The sequence below is a fragment of the Bombus bifarius genome, unplaced genomic scaffold, assembly GCF_011952205.1.
Source record: "Bombus bifarius isolate JDL3187 unplaced genomic scaffold, Bbif_JDL3187 scf7180000007966, whole genome shotgun sequence".
NCBI classification, from domain to species: Eukaryota; Metazoa; Arthropoda; class Insecta; order Hymenoptera; family Apidae; genus Bombus; species Bombus bifarius.
The window spans coordinates 4,978,626-5,000,235 of NW_022884352.1; the positions used below are offsets into that span (position 1 = coordinate 4,978,626).

The following is a 21,610-nucleotide window of genomic DNA, read 5'->3' on the forward strand; positions in this document are numbered from 1 at the left end:
ACACATTGTCTCTTTCTGTTTAACCATCAGCAAGCTTTGATGCAGCTCACATTCAAACAGGAGGTTAATTATAGATCGTTCTGAACCATCGCGTTGTAACAAACTAATACACAGTTGTAATTTAAATATCTCAACAAGAAGCACTTACCCTTTTCATATCATGGTGACAACTCTGGATAATTTAGCGGTGAGTGGAGAGCAACGTGTAGAATGTCGAGATAACAAGCTTCTGGGCAAAGATCTCATCGTCAATGTCCATTCCACCAAACCAGTTTCTTCTTCTTTATCCTGGTACAGACAGTTATTAACATTTATATGAAGAATCGAACTCATAATCAGTTTTATCTTTCGACTAACGCTATTTAAGAATACTCGATGAATATCGATATCATCTATCGATAGTATTATTTTAGTGTCGATTAGTTTGACATCTTTCGTTTAAAGGCAGCATCGTGAAGAAATCAAAGATTATCACAGGGTAAAACCAGGAAACTGTTACAAATTACAGTTAGAAAAACAAATATTAATTGTAATACTGATGATGCATGTAGTGAAATGATGCCTTGAATATATGAAATTTAATAAATACAAATACAAAATCAAAGAAAAGATACGTATGAACTTGGAAATCCAACTGCCGATATAATTGTTATACTGTTTTATCGACATAATTCTTACTATCCTAGTGAACAGATATTCGAAATTATATATATGCGTATGCATATACTTGCATAAACTATAGTCAATCTCTGTATCTCTTGTATATGTACATACGTAGTTCTAACATAAAAAAGCTTCATCCGAAATTAAAATCGAAAAGATATTCGAAGCGAATAAATATTCAAAGCATGTATCAACACGTACTTATATGAACCACAATTAATGTCTGTACTTCATTTAGTTCTAATATAACAAAGCTGCATATGAAGTTCAAATCGAAAAATGCTACTTGTTAGATGAATTACGCACGACTAATTATACACATATAAATCACATTACTGGTAGACTACATACTAGAATACGTGTTAAATACTACATAACAAAACCATTCATTTTCTACTGTCACTAACAAAATGCTTATTTATTCAAATCAAAGTTCTAATAATTCCATCGCAAAATCAAATAACTGAATCAAACGACGTTTGTCGTTTCTATATCTAAGGGACACCATAACTCACCTAACCGAACGTCTCCCTTCGATAATCTCTCCATCCAAATTTTCATACCAATCACTATACCAATCCAAAAAAAACACACTACTCATAACATGATAATTTTCCACAACTTCTATCTGTCAAATAAATTGATCCAAACTCTTTTTCCTTACAATTTTCTTTAATTTATGTGACTTCGTGTCGATGGCGCCAAACATACTCGATCGTCGTATTCCACGTTCGAAAATGGCGGTGCGCGGAGGCGGCCGAAGAGGTCGCTCGTGACGTTCGGGTATTTTCGCGAACCGGCGACTTCGAGGTATACGGGGTCTACGAGAGTCGAAGCACGGAGCCCCGCCCTGCCGCCCGCCAGAGCCCTGAAGCAGCAGTAGCAGGAACAGCAGCTCCGCTCGCTTCGTACAGTTTTTATTCATGAAAATAACTCTCTGAACGTCGTATCATTCGCCTAGTCATAATATATCGCGGTACACGCTGTGGCCTGTTCCGTTCTTCGAGTTCAAGCAGTGACGGTTAACCTTAAAACGCAGTGGCGGTCGCGGTTGTGTCGCGAGACAGTAAATCGTAGTGAAACACAGACTCGTCTCGGTCGTTGAGGCTTCATCGCCTTAAGAGTGCGTTCGCTCTGTTTCTCGACGTGGTTCGAGACAGAGAGGTGTGAAAAGGAAAGTGCATAGTCATCGATGTGAGAAGCCGAAGCTAGGAAGAAGGCCCGCCGCAGCAGGAGGGAGAGAGCGAGAGGAGCTGTTCGTGGATACGAGAGGCCGATATATCGAGCCGGGAATTTAGGCAACCGTAGGCTCCGTTAGGGAGCTCCAGGTATAATAACGAACATTCTTTTTCGTAATAGTCTGTAATTTTACAATTTCTATCCAGCGATAATGGCATCCTAACGATGCAGCCCTGATTGTGGCCCTTCGACTCGATCGGAATAGCCAACATGGCGACCGCCTAGGCTACACTGTCAAATTTTCCTGTTCCGTCATCGCGGTTATTTTAACATCCACTACGTTCCTCTCGTCTGCTCGGTCGTCTGATATCTCGATGTTAGTGGGAATATCATTGGCTGACTGGCGAGGAATTTCGGTAAATCCTGATTTAACGACTTCTCGACATCTGAGTCAATGCCGGCTCCCGCTGTAATGAGATTCTTCCTGCTTAAGTCGAAGCTTTTTCCTCGTTCGAGAATTTTCAACGGCGTAGAAGTATAACGGGAACGAAAGCTTGAACATCGAGCAGCCTACGATTACGCAAGCTAAATTACTGCTGTAAGAACTTTTGCTTGACTAACGATATCTGAGATTACCACAAATTTACATAGGGGATCAATAATCATTAATTCACAAGGTACAAGCGTCAGTATTTCGTTATCTATTAATGCATGTGTCGTATTTGTTATGAAACTAGCTTTTACATTTAAACTATTGTATTACCATAGAATATTTCTTTATTTTATGAATTTTTTGTTATAAAAACATGATAATTATTCGTGAACTGTTCGTGTATTTTTATCGGTAATTTGATTTGGTATAGGAAATAATGAAATAATTATCTACTATTCAGTGTAGGAAATATTGGTAAGATGGCGCGAAATTTAGTCAATGTGAAACGCCATTGTTGACACTTATTTAACTACGAAGCAGGCGTATTTGCGTTATCTTTTGATACAACAATAGCAGTAAACCGAATATTGCGTAACATTTGAGCACGAGTTTTTCACGAAAACAAACATAATTTACTTTAGTGTATATCTAGAACGCGTTACTTTTGCAAAAACGTGAATCCACGAGGTAAAAATAACACGACGCCGTCTTTATTCGTCGACTACACGTGTTCTCCAAAAATATGACACTTTCATCATCCAGTGCGTTTTCTAATTATTGCTCGAGGTTGAACATTAGACGTCCGGATGATTCTTGTGAATTTATATTTAGTTTCAAACGTTGCAATTATTACATTTACAATTTACGTACATCGTGAACAATAACCACTATACAACCAGTGATAATGTAATTACAGGCACCTGTTTTTAATTCGAGACTAACCTTGAAGCATGTCGCGTTTCTAAGAATCGTGAAAGCGATATTTACGTTAGCAGTCGTTTTCAAGGTGATCGATCTTAAAAGCGACTCGAACGAACAGAATCACACGCAATATATCTTCGTTATCGTCGCGTTCCTCATTCTCTTCTTTAACGTTTCTTTTTTCCTTTTTTATTATTTTTCTTACCATACTTTTCAGAGAGAGATTACGTTATTTCCATTCGAGCAATGAGTCACGTAAGAGAAACGAACGACAAAGGAAATGCAATCCGCTGGACGCATCGAAGACCTTGAATTATTGTCCAATAATTTCGTGCTACCCTTTTGCTATAACGCCCCGTATGGAAACGGAGCGATACCAGGCCAGGAATTTCGAACGCGTGAATTCCTCGCGACGTTCTTCTAATTGCTTCTGTTTCTAAAGCGAGGCGATAATTCGTTTGGTGTCTTTCTGTCGACTGGTATCAGTTTATCGGTCGAATTAACGTTGTTTGTCTCTTTGAACAAAGAACAGAGTCTAATTGCCTGAGTAATTTCTCGAGTGAGAAAAAGAGAAATGAGGGAGCGACAGAAGACTCGAAGGGAAACTGTTGATTTTCCCTGCACAAGCTTTGGATTGAACCTAGCGTTGACTCATATATTAACGAAGTAAGAGAAAGAAAAAAAAAGAAGACGCGCAAGCCAGAGCAAAGACGGAGACTGCGTCGCGATTGGCCGACCAATTGCTGCACCAGAGCTATCTTAATCGTCTTTAATTGGTTCGAAATATAAAGTCGTCGCGGGTCTCGAAGACAAGTGGTGTCTTCGGTTCAATTGACAGCGTTCCAGTTGCGAGATACGACGTCGATCATATCTTTTATCGGTCTCTTGCACTCTCTATCAGGAAGAAATTATGTACGTTCAAGTGATTCACCAAGCCGGTAGATAACCACGGAAATCGTAGAAATGTAAACATTTACGATCGACGTCGATTACTGTATCACGATCAATAAGCTACGCGTGACGTTTCGTTCCAAGGAAACGTGTCTGACAAATTTAATCGTTGTAATTTTCCGAAGGATTTTATTTTCATTTTACGCACGAAGTTAATGCACGGCAAACAATCTAAAACGCGGGGAAAATAACGCTTATCGTAACGTGCGCGTCAGCCAAAATCCTTAGCGAGATAATACAGCAAATACATATTATTGATACTGCGTGTATCTTTTTCAATAGTTACTAATTCTTTCGCTTATCTATCGAAATATCTTACGTGTTTTTTTCATTAACAAAAATGAATGTAAAGGTTAATAGTACTATATAGATGTAGCATATGTTATTCGCTTGAAAACAATTTCGGTGACGCTGTTGGAATAGGAAGGAAAGAGGGAGAGGGATAGGAAAGGAAGGGAGAGTGCGTTTCATCCAGGATCTGCTAATGGACTCGTCAGTAATGCTACCTAGCAGGTCTGTGGCTTGCTTGTTGGTTAGCAGTACAGTTGGTGGAAGAGACACAGCGAGGTCATAAAATCGGCGAGACGTTAAAGTCGATATAATGGGAGAAAAAGAACTCGAGATTTTCGTTTAGAATAGGCATACTTGTTAATTTACAATCTATTGTTTCTTTGTATGCAACGCATTTAAGAAAAGACTGTATAACATGCAATATGGAATGTTTGTTACTTATGTATCTGCTCTATTACATTTTAAAAGTAAGTGAGATAGAACATTGATTAGGTCTGTTTCAACTAATAAATATTAGTTTATCAATGCGGTAGAGATAAGAACATTACACTTTACACTGTAATCCACTGTTTCGCTTAATATTCAGAAATGTTAGATATCAGTGTTTAAGCCACTTTTGCTCCTTGAAGTTTAACGTGTTTTTACGTATAAGATTTAATGTTTTAATTCATTCCGCTTGACGTTTTAACTCACGACTTCTCTATATCGCTTGCATCAATTATACTTCAAAGAGAATTTTATATAGCGTAAAAGTATTTCTTTGACGGCAAGTGTAGAAAAGTTGTCACAAAATTTCTTTCATTATTCTATTACATAAAACAATATCCATTTGTAAATATTACAAACTAGGTGGAGATATCTAGTTCATGAGTGTAGAAGGATTAACGATAAATGACATAGAATAAGTTATAATGTTGACAGAGAAATTCTATTATATATCTCTTTCATATGAAGCTGCATTCAGTCACAAATATTGAAAAACAGGCACGTAAGATATCTCGTTCATAGAGGCAAAGGGGTTAATGACGATCACGTTTCACAGGACGGTTAGTAGGTCGCCGAGTACTTAGTCAATGCGAAAGTAATGCCAATGACGTACACTACCAGCAAATTCCCTTCTTTCCTGGCACCCTCCAACCCCCTCCGACCTGAGTTCGTTGCGGGGTCACGTCCTGTTACACGTTCCCCTCGTCCGCCATGAATTGTTCCTTCTTCTGTTCGCTCAGTGTACGAGGGTCAGTGGAAAACGAGCAGAGGAAGGGTTGCTGATTTTAAAAGCTCCGGCTAGAGTTTGTTAGTTCTAGGAATTCGACGATCATTAAATTTCTCCGAAGAACTTTCTTTTCAAGAGTGTCTGTAACAGATCATTAACGTGGTCATATTGCCGTAAATTAGTCAGAGGGTTCGTGAAAGGTAAGATTAGGGTTTGAATAAGATTTGAATAGATTTTTTTCAGGATAGATGAGTTTTAAGTGATAATAACCAGATTAGGGTGGACAAGCAAACGTAGCTGTCTTTACAACAGTCCAGTTTCCTTTGAACTGGTCCACAAGCCTTCTGGATTCTTGGATAATCCAAACATTCAAATGCCCGCTTTACTCTCCCTTCTTCTTCTGACGTCACTGTGATTCGTAAAAATAGCGAAACGATCTGTTTGCGGCTTAATTTCTTAACACGTATTTATATACATTTCTGTGATACCGTTTGCATCGTCGAAAGTTCTGTATTTCATTTCAGCACAAAAGAAGTACCTTCGTCTTTTTTTTTTTTAATGTTATCAGTTTATCAAGACTTCGATCCAATATTGACCCAGAATTATTGTAATTCTAAATGTATGTATAAATCAACCATTAAATTCCCAAGAGTAATATGTATACAACTTCTTCAAAAACAAGTCAATTAATACTAGATAAGAGATAATTATTTCTTTTTTTTTCTTTTATAATGTATGCATGTAAATAACCATTGCGTGTTAAGTTTAATTATTCATAAAAGTATTCGATACAAACATGGATATTATGACTCATATTTCTGAAATATTATTAGTTTACTTAGATTATAGTGCAGTAATTTATAAACTACTAAATCCTCAAATAATGTACAATTCAACTTCATTAGAAATGAATCGGTTTCTATAAGAAAAACAGATAATTGACGCTCTTTATATTTTTTAGGGTCATGTCTGAATTGAAAGAAAACTGAAGATACACACATATACCAGTATCCCTGAGAAAGTCAAACACTTACAAGCTCTACAACAAATTGACGAAAAATTTAATTAAACCAGAGTAAAGATCAAGATTAGAAGCGAGTGAAAAATCCTGACTCGAGGAATCCCATATTCAGGTTACTTTCTGACGTCACGGAACGCCTTCTGACGTCATTCACCTGCCGTAGCTTGTCCGCAACGTATCTTCCGTCCCATTTCATCTCATTCGAGTTTCGTCGGCCTTCTATGCTCTCCTCTCTTCTCTACAATGCTAATGTTTAGTCGTCTCTATAGCCTGTAAGTTACGAGAAATATACGAATTTAGGATAGCTGGTTGTTCCGTGGTCGAGTTTCAGCCGCAGGGATTCTCGATCCACTCGATCTCTTACAGACTTTCTCGCTACACACAGAGAGATCTACGCACACATATAAATTTGGGACGATGTTTTCCCTAAGAGAAGGCATCGATCGAACCACGTAACCCCCCCATCAGGTATCCCTTCTTCGTCTTTGTGGGGTTGGGTGTACTGGGGACGAACGACTGCTGGTTTCAAGGGTGATTTCTTTTATTAAAGTCAATCCACGTTTTACACTTCTCATGCGACGGTGGGATCGACAAAGTTGGGAAAACAGCATGTGTGCATAGAAGTGATTCTTGTAGTCTAGATTTAGATATATTAAAGTAGTTCTGAGCTGTTCGTAAACCGTAGATAATCGAACGCTTCTTCCATTCTTTCCTGTATAATAATTGGTGATAATAGCGAGGATACTACTTCCTTGGTAGTCGAGTTTTACTAAACGCATGTTCGTAACAATGGCTCGTTGAATGCTCTTAAACAGTGGCCGATGGGTAAGAATCGAATGTTTTAATAATTATGTTCGATTATAGTACGCGTCTGTTGGAAGTTTTTAAGGGAAAAAGCTAGGCGAAAGAAAACGAACAAGTGTTTCTCTTTGCGATACCGTTTGCAGATTGATTGATAGATCGATCGGCTTGCGTCACGGTTTATTTTAAACCAACGTGTTCTTTATGCACGTACTATTCTGAGATGCCGTGCCAAAAATTGAGGACTCGCGTGAAAAGTAATTCTCTGTTCACTTCTCGCGTTTAGGTAGTATACACAACGCGGCAGAAATCGGTGTGATTTTGTTGGAACGAATTATTCTTGTAATAGGTAGGTTCGTGAGAGCTCGAAGGGATTCACGGCCTTTTGTTTTTCTGATCTCGTTGGTGAATTGATAAGAAGTTTATTAACGTGACTAAAAGCCAGCCACTTCTGCCTGGCTGCAAGCTGATCCTCCCCGGTTCTACGCGGTCGAAAAGTAGGTCGTGCTGATGTGAATTACAGTCATCAGCTGTAATACCACAATATCATTCCGTAGACACAGCCAGTTCCGCGGTAACGAAGCCTCTTTATCTAAGAATAGTTTGTAATTAATATCCTTAGTATCTGTTTCATCGTAACATTTCACACGTAACTGTACCATTCCTTGCAATTTCTCAATTACGCAACAGAAAGACTTTCTTTTAGTACTTTCCTTCACGAAGAGAATACTCTTTCTCTTGATGCAGTAAATATCGCATAGAATTTAATATACAACGAAAAATTCTTACATACGTAAAATATTATTAAATGTTGTGGTAGAAAACATATCTATAATGGTGTATGCTAGACTGAATGCTATAACGATCAGTTTCTATCAATAAATTCAAGATGCTGCAACAAGAATAGATACTGCAACAATATTGGTTTGTTCTTTTTATGAGTGATTCTTTTGATTATTTATTCTTTTCATCTTATTTGATTATTTATGTCTTTTATTAGGAAAAGTTTCATGTTCATGGGTTAACATGTATCGAGAATGGATAAAAATTAAATGAATTAATTTGGTGTTATATAAGTTATATCTATCTTTAAACCGTATGTCTGCAATGAATTTTTCCAAATGACATAAATTCGTTCTCTTTCTATCGTTATTTGCAAATGAAGAAAACGGGACGAATAAATATGTTAGAATTTAATATTTTAATATTTACAACGTAATATAAACGAAATAGTAAATCTAATTACATGCAATATGTTATACTACACTGTACTTTGTATGTTCGTCAGAATCGGCGGTTCTACAAAGGATGCCCGTTTTTGTGTGGCTGCAAAACAGAGTCGACCCTCTGCTGTACGCCGCAGTACCGGGAAGGGCCTAATTTATGGCACCCTCAAGTATTTGTCGCTTTCACTTGCCGAGCCTCATGGTAACAGAAAACCATTCGAAACTCTCCATGCTTGTACAACCTTCTCCAAAATACTTAACAATTTATATAGGGTGTTTCTTTCTCTAGAGGTCGCAAAAAGAGGAGCCACCATTGACCTAATCACTGTATGTGTGCAGTGTGCATATATGAGAACTGAAAGTCAAAATGTAAAGTAAAAATAATTTCAAATTAGTCACTAGATTGGGAATATTTATACAAATTCCCATTTTTATAAAGGCAAGTAAAAGAGTAGAGTCTAAGCTGAGATTTGTTTTACTTACCAAATAGTATAATAGATAATTAGATTTTGTATATTTTATGTACATTCTGTGCGTTTGTACACTTCTAAATTTCCCATAAATGTATAAAAATCCGCAGTCTATCGATCACACATACACGACGTAGACAATATGTATCATCTTTGATGTCGCAACAAATGTTCGATCAACGACTTCTTCTTCCGAGGCCTCTAGCGAGAGAATCATCCTGTATTTCACTCTCGCAGTAATAAGTGAGAACAACAAATGTATTATATGAAACAAACATTTCGTCTATGTGGAAATTTGCTGGCAGAAATGATTTTGGACGTGGAAGCACGACGAATAAGCAAACACAGGTTATGCTAGAAACAAAGCGTGTACGAGCACTCGTTGAAACGAATTCTTGGCAGGTGCAATTCCAACAAGCGTTCCAACGGCGATCGTCGGCACACGTTGCATGCCCGCTTAAACCTTTCGTGGCTTCTGCCATTCTTTCTCGCCGTTTTCTAAAGACCGTTGGGCCGTGCCAGGGACTTCGTTCGAAGTACACACTTGGTGTGAGGTACTTGGCAGCCACGCTGTTGTATACAGCCGGAGACGAAAGCAGATGGGGAGAGAAAAGAGGGAGAGTTAGAGAGAGAAAAGGAGAGATCGTATTGGACGTTGACCCGCGTGGTTCAACTGTTGCTCCCATTCGCGCATCCGGGAACGCGTGTAGGAAGGCCTGGGGATCCCGATGATAGAAGTCTTCTGTTAGATAGGTCTACCAGCCCTCCCCTCCATCCAGTTGAATGCCTGGAGAATGACAAAGCCAGACGATTCGCGCGAATACTATAGATAGAGTATAGAGGAAAATGTTGGCTGCCTCCTCTTCCTTGATAAGGCAGATTAAGCAGAATGTAGGTCGAACATCGATGGACTTGAGATTTTTCTACACTTACTTAATCGAGACGCATTCTGGGTTATTAATTATACATTCTCACGATATTTGTTCTAGTTGCATGGAGATTATTAAAATGGCTCTCGTATAGCTATGCACACATAGCGCAGTTGCAACGTTGTAATTGCATAGACGTGTTCTGGTTTCACATAAGTTATTTAGACGTTGTTGTATGTTTTGTAGATAGTAGTCGACGCGTAATATCAGCCTCTTGAAGATTAATGGAATTTTGTAGCACTTGCCGTGCATCGCCGATGACGCTTCGAATTCAAGACAACACATCAAATTGCCTGCTATCTAATTTTTAACTCTCTATATACGACGGGGCTTCCCTTACAAATCTTCGAAGATCTCTCTACTCTAAATTATTTTCTAATTCTCAACAATTCTGTAATACCAGCATCATAGAGGAATCAAAATAAATAAGAAATTTCTTTACGATTTCTTACGATTCAGCGAATCCTCTGATAGCAGACTTATATGACTTCCTGAATATGTATATACTGGCGAACGCGTATTTCTTAAAATAGTTCCAGGGTTACCTGGAAGACCAAGATGACCAAATATTTAGCAACCTCGATTCTGTATATATTTCCCAAGAAAATCAGTTCGCCAATCTCACCCTGTTTGAATCGATTATACCAAGTCGGGGATCGTGTTGAACAGCGATTTACACGATCCTCCGAGCATGCTACCGCCAACGGCAACCTGTCACACGGTCGACAATGGCGTCATGGCGACGCCGGTAGTCAGCCGGTACGCGGGCGCCGTGGCGCCAGCGTCGCTTATCCCTTCCCTCTGCTCGTTTCATCCGCCCAGGCGGTCTTCTCTCGAAACCACGTCCTCCCTGGGTGTGGTTCGAAACAGTGTCGAAGATTGTGTCCAGTTTACATCGTATCTTAACTCCTTCAGCTTTTATTCGTTAGAGTCTCGAGTATCGTTTCATTTCTTCTCTCTGAAATCATTCGGCAAGACACACCAGCGTTCGCGTGTGTACTCTTTACCTAGCGTACATAACGAAGAGGGAGAGGTTGAAGGGAGAAAAGGAGAGGGTGAAAGCTTACGAGAGAAAGAGACAGACTACAGTGGGGCGAGCCACGGCTGTTCATCGATTCGTCGCTACCACGGTTCTGTGAACGTGGCATGAAAAGAGAACCAGCACCACCAATGCGCGCATTTGACCGGTTCTCGTGCGTGTGCGTGCGTGTGCCCGGTTCTCACTAGGAAAAGTGCTTTTTCTTCCGGTTTTCACTCGGACGCTGGGCTCCTAACAGTTCCTGGCGTTCCGTCGACGGCGCAATCTGGCGGTAGACCACGGGTTCAGAGAGACCACCCTTTGCCCTCTGCACGAATCTTCCACGCAGAGAGGTTATGTTTGCTCGAGATTCATGACGCTCTGACAGGAGTGGAAGGTGGACGGAGCGGGTAAGTCGTGGCCCTTCTGCGTTTCTTTCCTCCAATTTCGCGTATATTATAGAAATCTGGCGAATATTTAAAAGTTGAAAGTAGATTTGTTCGAAGGAATTGGTTATAATAGGAAATTTTAATGGAATCGTTTTTTCGATTTATCAGAATATGGTATTATATTCTGAAAGCTTTGTTAGAGGATGAAAGGATTTCTTATTTCTTCTTATAAGACTCGGTTTTTTTTTTTAAATTTTTTTCTTTCTTTTTCTAAAGACGTGTAGTATTATATTCCGTTTCGTGCTGTTTGATCATGCGCCGAACGATTCCATCAGTTCCGGAAAATGAGAACACCTTGCGTTGGATCGACAACCCTCGGGTTCCCCGGGTTGTGAGACCTTTTGGAGGTGAAGGACGCTCGTTGCCACGAAATTTCAATGTAGCTTAAAATATTAAGTTACTGGCGAGACTGGGGGTGAGACTGAATGAACAGTGTTGTATAGTATAAGTTGATGAAAAATTGGAGAAAATATGTTTAGAGTATTAAGGGTGGTCTCATCGTGGGAGAAGTTTGAATTATTAAACAGATTTACCAGAAGTTCGTAGGTTACTTTACTTCGAACGTAATCGGTTCGTTAGCTATAAATAGCACGCTAAAACACTGTTCTCGCATACACTTTACACGAACTATATTTTTATTTTTATTTTTTTTTTTTTTTCTAGCGTTAAAAAAGATGTGGGAATTTCTATCGAAGTTAGAAAAATAAGAGTTGATTCTCGCTGATATTGAGAACACTATACTTTTTCATCCAACAATGGAAGATTAATGACGCTCCATTAATGCACAAACAAAGAAACATGTTGACCGTGACACGAATCTGCCAACGAATGTGGCAGGTTGGCTAAAAATAGAATAATAAAAATATAATAACCATTATACTATATCATAACCTTTCTGGTGGTGAAAAGTAAAAATTAATAGAATCTGTTTATAGAAATGTATTCTCAAGTTAGAATATATTCCATCTTCTATTTCTCATATACTTAAAGTATATCTTGTATTCAACTATGATTATATTATATCCTGTCATTTAAAGCTAAATTTTGTAAGATTTTTTATCCATCTAATTCTGCAAAAAATGAACTATTCCATATGTTGAGCAATTCATTTTGAAACTACCATTATGTGGACTACCTCTTCATGTAATAAACATGATACAATATATTGTTCAATTCATTAAATTTATAAAAATCCGTACTGTCAAGTTATTGAATCTAAAAGGAAGAAATAACTTGGGAAAGAGTTATTACTAATAATTTGTGTGATTCTGATTTCAGGGGTGGCAACGATCTCGCTAGGAGGTGTCGAAGCTGGCGCGTGGGGCGGGAGAGTCAGCGGTGGTCTGGCTCTGGTTCTGGTGGTAGCGGCGGAAACGGAAGCCGCGACAGCAACAGATCAGAGAGAAGGCCTGGAAAAGGCTGGTGCAGCCCCCTCAAGGAGAAAATTCGATCGTCTTCTAGTTCCTCTTTCTACCCTTCCCGTTCTTGGTGGTGGTGTACTTGACGATATTCATCGGTCACCAAAAGAAACGTCGGCGGCGTGACACTGGGCCCCAACCACCTTCGAGCGAGAAGGCGCACGAAATAGGATTAATCCGTTCCTAAAAAATCATATTTTAGGAATCACATTCGTCGGAGGTGTTCCGCCTCCTCCTCGAGAAACACCCTTTTCCACCCTTAACGGGTAATCACGTTTATCGCATCATTAGACAGGCATCATGAGTGAAGTTGAAACCCTTCGTCAGGAGGCTGACAAGCTGAAAAATGCCATTCGAGTAAGTCCATTTGTTATTCTGTATTTCATTGAACATCGACAATTAGCTTCATTCACGTGTAATGTAAAGTCGTGCAAAAAGATTTCTTCTAGGTAATTGTGGAAAGTGAAGTCAATTTCTGGAACAAAAGGGAATGTTAATTGTCTAAGTAATTCACCAGTAATTACAGCTTTCAACGTGGGTGAATTACTTGTTACTCTGTAGAATAGTAGTAGGTATTCTGTAAAATGAAGTACTTAGAGAGAACAATTGTAGATTTAGGTAGCTGCTATGAAATGATTATAACGAATGTAATTCGTATTGCTGGCCACAACTGGTTTCGTTTGATGATGTTAACTAAGCGCACGTACTTGGTATGGAATTTCATATCTCCACCGTTTCCTGTCAATGAATTATCTGAAAACCGTAAGAGATAGTGACTTAGCGATAGTATTGGGCGGTAGTCTTCGTTTAACTGGAATACTTAACGTTTTACACAATTATGGATCTCCGTTGATTCACCAATAATCTAGTTAGATTACTATTGGATAGTTCGTAGTTGAAATTCATGTAGCACTTTGTGCGTTCTCCTTGTTTGCCGGCAATCTTTAAAACATCGAGGACAAAGCAACAGTTCTACATGCAACAGCGGTGTATTGTCTTAACAGAAAAAAAGTCTAGGGCGTCTCTCGGCTCGAAGTGCACTTGGCATTAAACAATCGGCCCCTATTCTCCCCTAACGAGCCAGTAATTTTTTAGGTTTTGTTGTACTTGACCCCAGGAGATTGAAACAAAATCACAATTGTTTATTAAAACAATACTACCCTTCCGTGTCTTGTTCCTTTTCTTTATACAATTTATTTAGCTCCATATCTGCATTTTTTGGAGTAAAAACAATTATTAATGTTTGCCAATTTTTCAGAATCAATATTGAATATCATCGTAAAGTATAAAAACACTATTAGAAGATAGTTACCTCAAAACAAACCACAGGAAATCTAAACTCCCCATTCATATCACTAATTTACATTCAAAATTTCATCCCTCATCTAACTTTAAAAATCTGTTCTTAAAGATAAATAATTGTCCAGTGCTTCGAGTGATCGATCGTCCTAGATCACGGTGTAAGAATCGGCTTGAGTTAAAAGTTGTTGCCGTTTGAAAAATACTCGTCGATGCCAATCGGTGGATTCTCCACTTGTATGGTGGTGGAAACGTGAAACTCATTGTCAGAGGTGGTAGTAGTGTAGCGTGTGGTGGTGGTAGGGCGCGGCATAACCGTCGCTTCACTCTGATCAATACGCCACCGTTCCTTCTCTCTCTTACTCGATCTGCCTTTCTCTCTTTTCCTCTTACCCGCTTACTCACGTTCTATCTTGTTCCTTCTCGCCACCTGTTTCTCTCTTTCACCCTTCTCCGGTGCGTGCGTGAAATTACACGCATCGCCAGGCGAGCGCCTATAATAAATAGACTGTACGTTCTTAAATACCCTCGTAACAGTATTTCAATAATTTATACACATCGCGACTACCCTCTCACTATTCGTCGACCCTTAATTGAACAGTCGAGAGTAATTCGATGTGAGCTTCGAGTACCGAGAACGCTGCATATAGTCATTTTCTTATGTCAGCGCGAAACAATGTTAATTAGGATACTTAAACCGAGCTGTGAATACGGTCTAGTCTTCCGTCGTTAAATGCATTGTCGTCGTCTTTTCACTCGTTTGGGAAGACCAGTTTCAAGAGTTTAGAACTCTAAAATTTATTTAAGAGTTAGCGATTTTGTTTATGGAATACGTGTAATTTATAGAACGCCATAAATTAACCATTTGGCGCATCCGATTGTGACATCTGATCTTTCAATACAGTCAAAACGAAATATTTTCACGTGAAATTTTTAATTCGTGTTCATTACAAACTGCGTTTTAAGTATAAACTTTATTTCACTAAGTTGTATGTAAAATAACAGCTATATTCAGTTTCATGTGTTATTTATATTTGTTTTTCAGGATGCTAGGAAAGCAGCATGCGATACGACGTTGGTTCAGGCCACGTCGGGCATGGAGCCTATCGGCCGGATACAGATGCGCACAAGACGCACACTTCGCGGTCACTTAGCCAAGATTTATGCGATGCACTGGGGAAGTGATTCGAGGTATAATTCTGTATGAACAACGATTTTCAATCAATTTTTCTGGTAATTAAATATGAAAGAGAAACTACAGTCGTTCCATTTGATTGACAGAAACTTAGTGTCAGCGTCGCAGGATGGAAAACTAATCGTGTGGGATAGCTACACCACGAACAAAGTTCACGCGATCCCTTTACGCTCTTCGTGGGTAATGACCTGTGCGTACGCACCATCAGGTAGTTTCGTGGCCTGCGGTGGGCTGGATAACATTTGTTCCATCTATAGTCTTAAAACTAGGGAAGGCAATGTAAGAGTTAGCAGAGAACTCCCAGGTCACACTGGGTATTTGTCCTGTTGTCGATTTTATGACGACAGTCAAATTGTCACTAGTTCTGGTGATATGACATGGTAAGGAACATTTATTTTTATTTTCTATGATATTCCATTGATCTGTTCCTAACTTGCATCACCTGCATAACAATATACTACCACACGTGAATTAAAATGTGTTACTTTCTTCTATTTAGGAAGATATCCTGAGAACGAAATCATAAAGAGAATTGTGAACGTGCAATAAAAATATATCCTATCCTATCCATTCCCTCCCTTCTAGTTTTTGGTTTCTTCCTTCTGAATGGTAATTATATAACCTAGAAAAATGTTTCGACTGCGTCGCAATGTTATGTTGTTTTTAAATTAGTGCCCTGTGGGACATAGAAACTGGTCAACAGTGTACCTCCTTTATTGGTCACACGGGCGATGTAATGTCCTTATCCTTGGCTCCAGACACGCGCACATTCGTATCTGGTGCGTGTGATGCCAGTGCAAAATTGTGGGACATTCGCGAAGGATCTTGTAAGCAAACTTTCCCGGGTCATGAGAGCGACATAAATGCTGTTACGGTAAGAGCTTAATCTGCTCAATTTTCTAGCTAATTTTATCTTATCTTATTTATCTTACTTGTAGTGTTGTGAAACTGCTGGAAGTTTCTATTAGAAAAACTAGTTTTGTTATAAAGGAAAATTTTAAAAGATCTATGGTTCTTAATGTGAATTATTTTATTATATTCAGTTCTTCCCGAATGGATACGCCTTCGCGACGGGTTCTGATGACGCCACGTGCAGACTTTTCGACATTAGGGCAGATCAAGAACTGGCGATGTATAGTCACGACAATATTATCTGTGGTATCACCAGTGTAGCGTTCAGCAAGAGCGGTAGATTATTACTGGCCGGTTACGACGATTTCAACTGCAATGTTTGGGATTCTATGAAAGCGGAACGAGCTGGTACGTACTCATTATAGATTGTCAAGATTGCCTTCAGAAGAGAAGAGAAATTTTATATTAAGCCCTTCTCTTTAATTTAATTCTTCTTTAGTTGTTCCTATTTTGATTGCCGAAATGGCACTAATTAGAATTATTTTATATCATGTAGCGCAAACTCACTATAAATTTAGTAATTTTATAATATCAAATTATTCGACCAAAATCCTTTTCTCTTTCAAATGCAGATCATAAAACATTGTTGTAAGCATATGTTACATAGAAGAATCGAATCTATAGAAGTAGGATGTTTTGAGACATTCTATTTTTATTTTACAGGAATTCTCGCTGGTCATGATAATCGCGTCTCTTGCCTCGGTGTTACGGAAGATGGTATGGCCGTCGGGACGGGTTCATGGGACTCGTTTTTGCGTATTTGGAACTAACTTGGGGTTCATCCCAAGACGTTTCTCAACAGAACCAACTGCAAATCAGCATACAGTATAAGCATTAAATATCACCACTTGGCCACCGAAGTCGGCGTGTCTGTGTCCTCAACGGAGGAGAATTACTCCCCAAGTTCACCGGAGTTGACGTTGATTAGAAAGTTTGGACATCCGCTAGACAACAGCAGTAGAAAGACCCACGGCAATAGCGGCAGTAGCGGCAGCGAATTTAAGAACGTTTTGGGTTGTGGTGGTAAAAAGGACTACCGGAGACGCGTCGTCGATTTAACCTGGCGACGTGGCAAGGTCGGGGATAAAATCACTCGTGAATATCAGCGCTTCTAGTATATGAGTATACCGTTTATTCGATATACTTTAACGTACGAATGATGATGATGATGATGATGATAATTGAGAAAGAAGCGTGGCGAAAGGAAGAACGACAGAACGGAGAGGAGCACCAAGGCTGACAGCCATATCTCTCCGATGTCGTGCGCGTTACTTCCTTTTTCTCCTCCCCTTTCTCAAGGACTACTTGACGAACCTTCGAAGAGAACGTGCTGTTGATTATATATCTTGATAGCGTCTCCTCGAAGATCTTCCCAAATTCAAAGGTTGAAACAAGAATCGATTTCCGAGACAACATCCCTCGTCCAGAGGTCTACGTTGTTGGAAGCGTTTTATTATGAATAAGAAAAAAAGAAAAAAAAGTGGTTCCGAGCGTTCACTGCCGATGAAGCGCCGACATGGCTGCTCCGGCGGTTGATTTTACATTTCTTTTCGACACGCACGAAGCAAGTCGTACCAGGCGAGAACACGATGTGAAAAGAACGAAAAAAAAAAGTATGGTCGCTCGTGCACGACACAAAAGCAAACATGATCATCAAAACTATATATACATATATATATTATATATATACGTATGTCGACGAGCAACCAAGATTACGATAATCTCGCATATTGCATTCAACCTACACGCACACCGTACGCACGTGTATTAATACGTACATAGAAAACTACATACATACATTTGCACACAAAACGCGAAGTACCGCAAACAAAAGGCATCTGCTATTAAGTACATAGTGGGTCATCCACGAGCCTCGACATATAAGTCACTATCTCTGATCATGTTTTCTCTCTTTCTTCCGTTTTCTCCTCTTTCTTTTTACGTTTCAAATTTCAATTCTCCTTTGCCGTGGATTTCCTATCCTTAAAAGGGATGGCTAGTTAAAGAAAATGGGAAAAAAATGATTCACGAAGATTGCATCGTTTCTTGTGACTATAATCGCCGAGTTTGCATTAATATCTGTAATTTTTATAGATTTATCCTTATTTATTTTGTATAGACCTTATATGGAGACCATCTTATATACGTTCTTGTGTCTTTTTCTTTTTTCATTTTTTGTTTGAAAAACTGAGTGAATGTTCGAGTTACGGAGATTGTTAGAGAGTGAACGAGTTCAGAAGTAAGAATGAGTGAAAGGTCTCGAAGGCGCGGCCCGTTGCGAATCAAAACAAGAATCTGCATAAAAATCTGATTAAAAATTCTACGGTAATTCCTATGTTGTTTCTTCAGCTTACCTTTCATCGAAATCTGGTTCGTCGCGTATGAAAGGGTATGCTGCTGAACGAAAAAACGATCGACAACGCGAGATAATAAAATGAACAAAATAAAATGTACTTTGCCTCGCCGCGGATTTAATGCACGCTCGCGAGGGACCAGCATGAAGTATGAAGAGAAAGAATATTTAAATGTAACGTGTAATCGTTTAGTTTATAGCCTATCCTCTGTTTCTCCAGTTAGAAAACAGCGAGACCGAGAAGAGTTCCTTCTAACTCTCATCAAAGCAGAACCCTACACCTTTCTCTATTATGTCGGTCCAGAACCGAAGAATCCTCGAAAGTGCAAGGAAACACGTATTCTCCGACGAAACAGTCGTCCTAGAAGTTCCTTTGAAATAGGACCCAAAGAATCACGGATCGAAGCTACTGACCGCAAAACCAAACTCTCTCTCACCCTCGCCGTCCTTTTCGTTTTTTCTCTTCTTCGGTTTCTTCTGAGAAGATTTTTATCGTTTCCATCAACCACTTTGTACGATTGTGTTTTTAATTATTATTCTTCGACTTTCTCCCCTCCATCGTCTCCTCCCTCTCATCTCCTATCTTTTTTTTTAATCGCTCTCACCTGTTGTGTTCCTTCCATTGTCATCTATTCTCTGTCCTGTTTTTGTCGAAGAAACTAGATGTTTAAACTGTGTATGCATTTAAAGTAATAATATTAATGATAATGTTTAATATTAATATTAATAATGATTGTAATTTATAATTATTAATATTTAATATATAAGTATCTAAGAAGATAACGATGAATCTACTTGTTCAGTACCGCAGGATTACGGTCCAATCGCTTTCCGGTGACCACGCTGTCACATCCATTTCTTTTTAATCGGATTTATTATTTTCATGTAATATTGTTTTTTTCCTATATTTTATTGCATTCTTATTTGCATTTAATATTCTGGTGATCAGCAAGGACGTTATACAACATGTACGACTTATTGCGATCTTAGTGGTTTAATGTAAATTGCTTTGAATATATTTTAACCACTGTTGGTTCCTGTTGAGATCACCAACTGTTAAAGAAAAATGACTGAGTGAGTCAGTAAGGGAAGCGTGGCTTCCGGAACGCGAAAACCAGCAATTGTTTTCCTAACAGAACAAGTATGTAATCTGATTTAAAAAAAAAAGAAAAAAAACTGTTAAAGGAACTATCAAGAAGTCTTTAAGGAGTTTCTAAAGACGTTATTCTATTATTGCATTACAAGCAGATAAACGAGAAAATACTTTTCCTGAACGATAACATTTATAATCGGTTTTTTGATATCACTCTTTTCGACTAATCGCGCTTATGTCACACGCCTCCATATCTTCTAGCGACCAATTAGGCAAAAAATAACAAGATATAACATAAAAAATCTTTTCTCCGCGCCAATACGAAATGAAGGCCTTCTTCCTTCGATTTTTACGATAGTTTGACATTTAAAATTTCAAAACAAAAACAGATATTTTCTTCTTCTGAAAAGAACAGAGACCTTAGTTGTCTGCGTAGAGCATTGCAACGGTGTTCAAAATGAAGGAAGAAGGGTACTTAAATATTTAAAAAGAAAAAGAGTTATAAAACGAAAAAAAAAAAAAAAAAAATAATGGAAACACAAGATCTGTGCTTTTTGTATTTCGTAATTCCGTGGCCTCTCGGAGAAGGCTTCTCGTTTTTGTATTTCGAAGCCTCGAGCCACTGAAGCAATATGGTTTCTTATTCTTTGTACGAATACAAAAAATATATATATAATATATATTATATTATATATATATATTATACTATATATATATAATATATATATATACTATCGACGAGTAGTCATACAAAATTAACGATTTATTAAGTCTCTAGTCATAGTAACGACAAACGCAAGAATAAACCAATTAGAAAAAGGAAAAAACGTGAAAGAAAACGCAGAGGTTTGTGTAAGTGGAGCAGTTTGTTATTCATTTCGTTCTTTTCTTTACTATTCCCGTTGGTAGGTCTCCTTGTCCGCGGACAAGGATGCGAGTGCTGGTTTTGAATCGTTTAGTTAATCGAATGCATAGGGGAACCGTGATAATATATCGGATCGATTGTGACATCAGGAACAACAGCATGAGAAAGCAAGTGAAGGAATAGATTTTTTTTCTGAAGTCATAATAAGGTGAATAAAAGTACTTGGAAAAAATGAAACGTGGCGTTTTGGTTATTTTTTTACCGCTCGTTTTCTTTTTCTTCGCCATCATCCCGACCTCTCGTAAATAATTTTTCTCATTCGACGTTTCTCGCCTATTTTCTTTTCTTTTAATTTCTCGTTCGTTCGATCGATAAGAGTCTCCGGAGAATACTTTTGGGTCCTATTTCAACGTGAAAAAGCGGCGAAACACACGATGAGAAACGAAGGAAAAGGAAGAGGTGGAAAAACTAGTGGAACTCATTTTAGTAAATCCTTTTACGATGGACGATAAGAAGCCATTAGCAATACTGCCTCTTTCGAATTACGAGCGAATATAAAGTACGATATATATAAATATAATATATAGTGCGTGTATATTATGTACAAAAGAACACTTAAATAACGCGTGATACGCTGTTTTAAGTGAACGAAACGCCAGGACATAGCCAAAGAATGCGGAAAGAAAAGTGGCGGCAGCTGATGGGAAACGGAAGTGAGTTTGCCAAGAGGTGAATGGAAAAAGCCGGAAATATATTCAAAAAGGAAGGTATATACATTCATCCAGAAAGTTACAAAAAGATAACTAAGAGGAAGGATGTCTTCGTTGTTAAATGATAGATAGTTACAAGGATTTCTCTCATCACTTTTTATATAACGATAATAACAACAATAAAATAATAATAAATTATT

At 38.5% G+C, this 21,610-nt stretch overlaps 1 protein-coding gene across 3 annotated transcripts; it reads left to right on the forward strand.

Annotated features, from left to right (window-relative positions):
• Positions 1-1,485: 1,485 nt before the first annotated feature.
• LOC117207977 (guanine nucleotide-binding protein G(I)/G(S)/G(T) subunit beta-1) lies at positions 1,486-20,937 on the forward strand. Of its 3 annotated transcripts, none has more exons than XM_033448733.1 (7): positions 1,486-1,991; positions 12,844-13,340; positions 15,328-15,473; positions 15,564-15,857; positions 16,150-16,351; positions 16,521-16,737; positions 17,053-20,937. In XM_033448733.1, exons 2-7 carry the CDS (start codon positions 13,284-13,286, stop codon positions 17,157-17,159), a joined length of 1,023 nt encoding a protein of 340 aa, XP_033304624.1. In that variant the 5' UTR covers positions 1,486-1,991; positions 12,844-13,283; the 3' UTR covers positions 17,160-20,937. The 3 variants fall into 3 exon arrangements, with proteins under 3 accessions (XP_033304624.1, XP_033304643.1, XP_033304633.1); XM_033448752.1 differs by lacking the exon at positions 1,486-1,991 and adding an exon at positions 2,295-2,440; XM_033448742.1 differs by lacking the exon at positions 1,486-1,991 and adding an exon at positions 10,942-11,526.
• Positions 20,938-21,610: the final 673 nt, after the last annotated feature.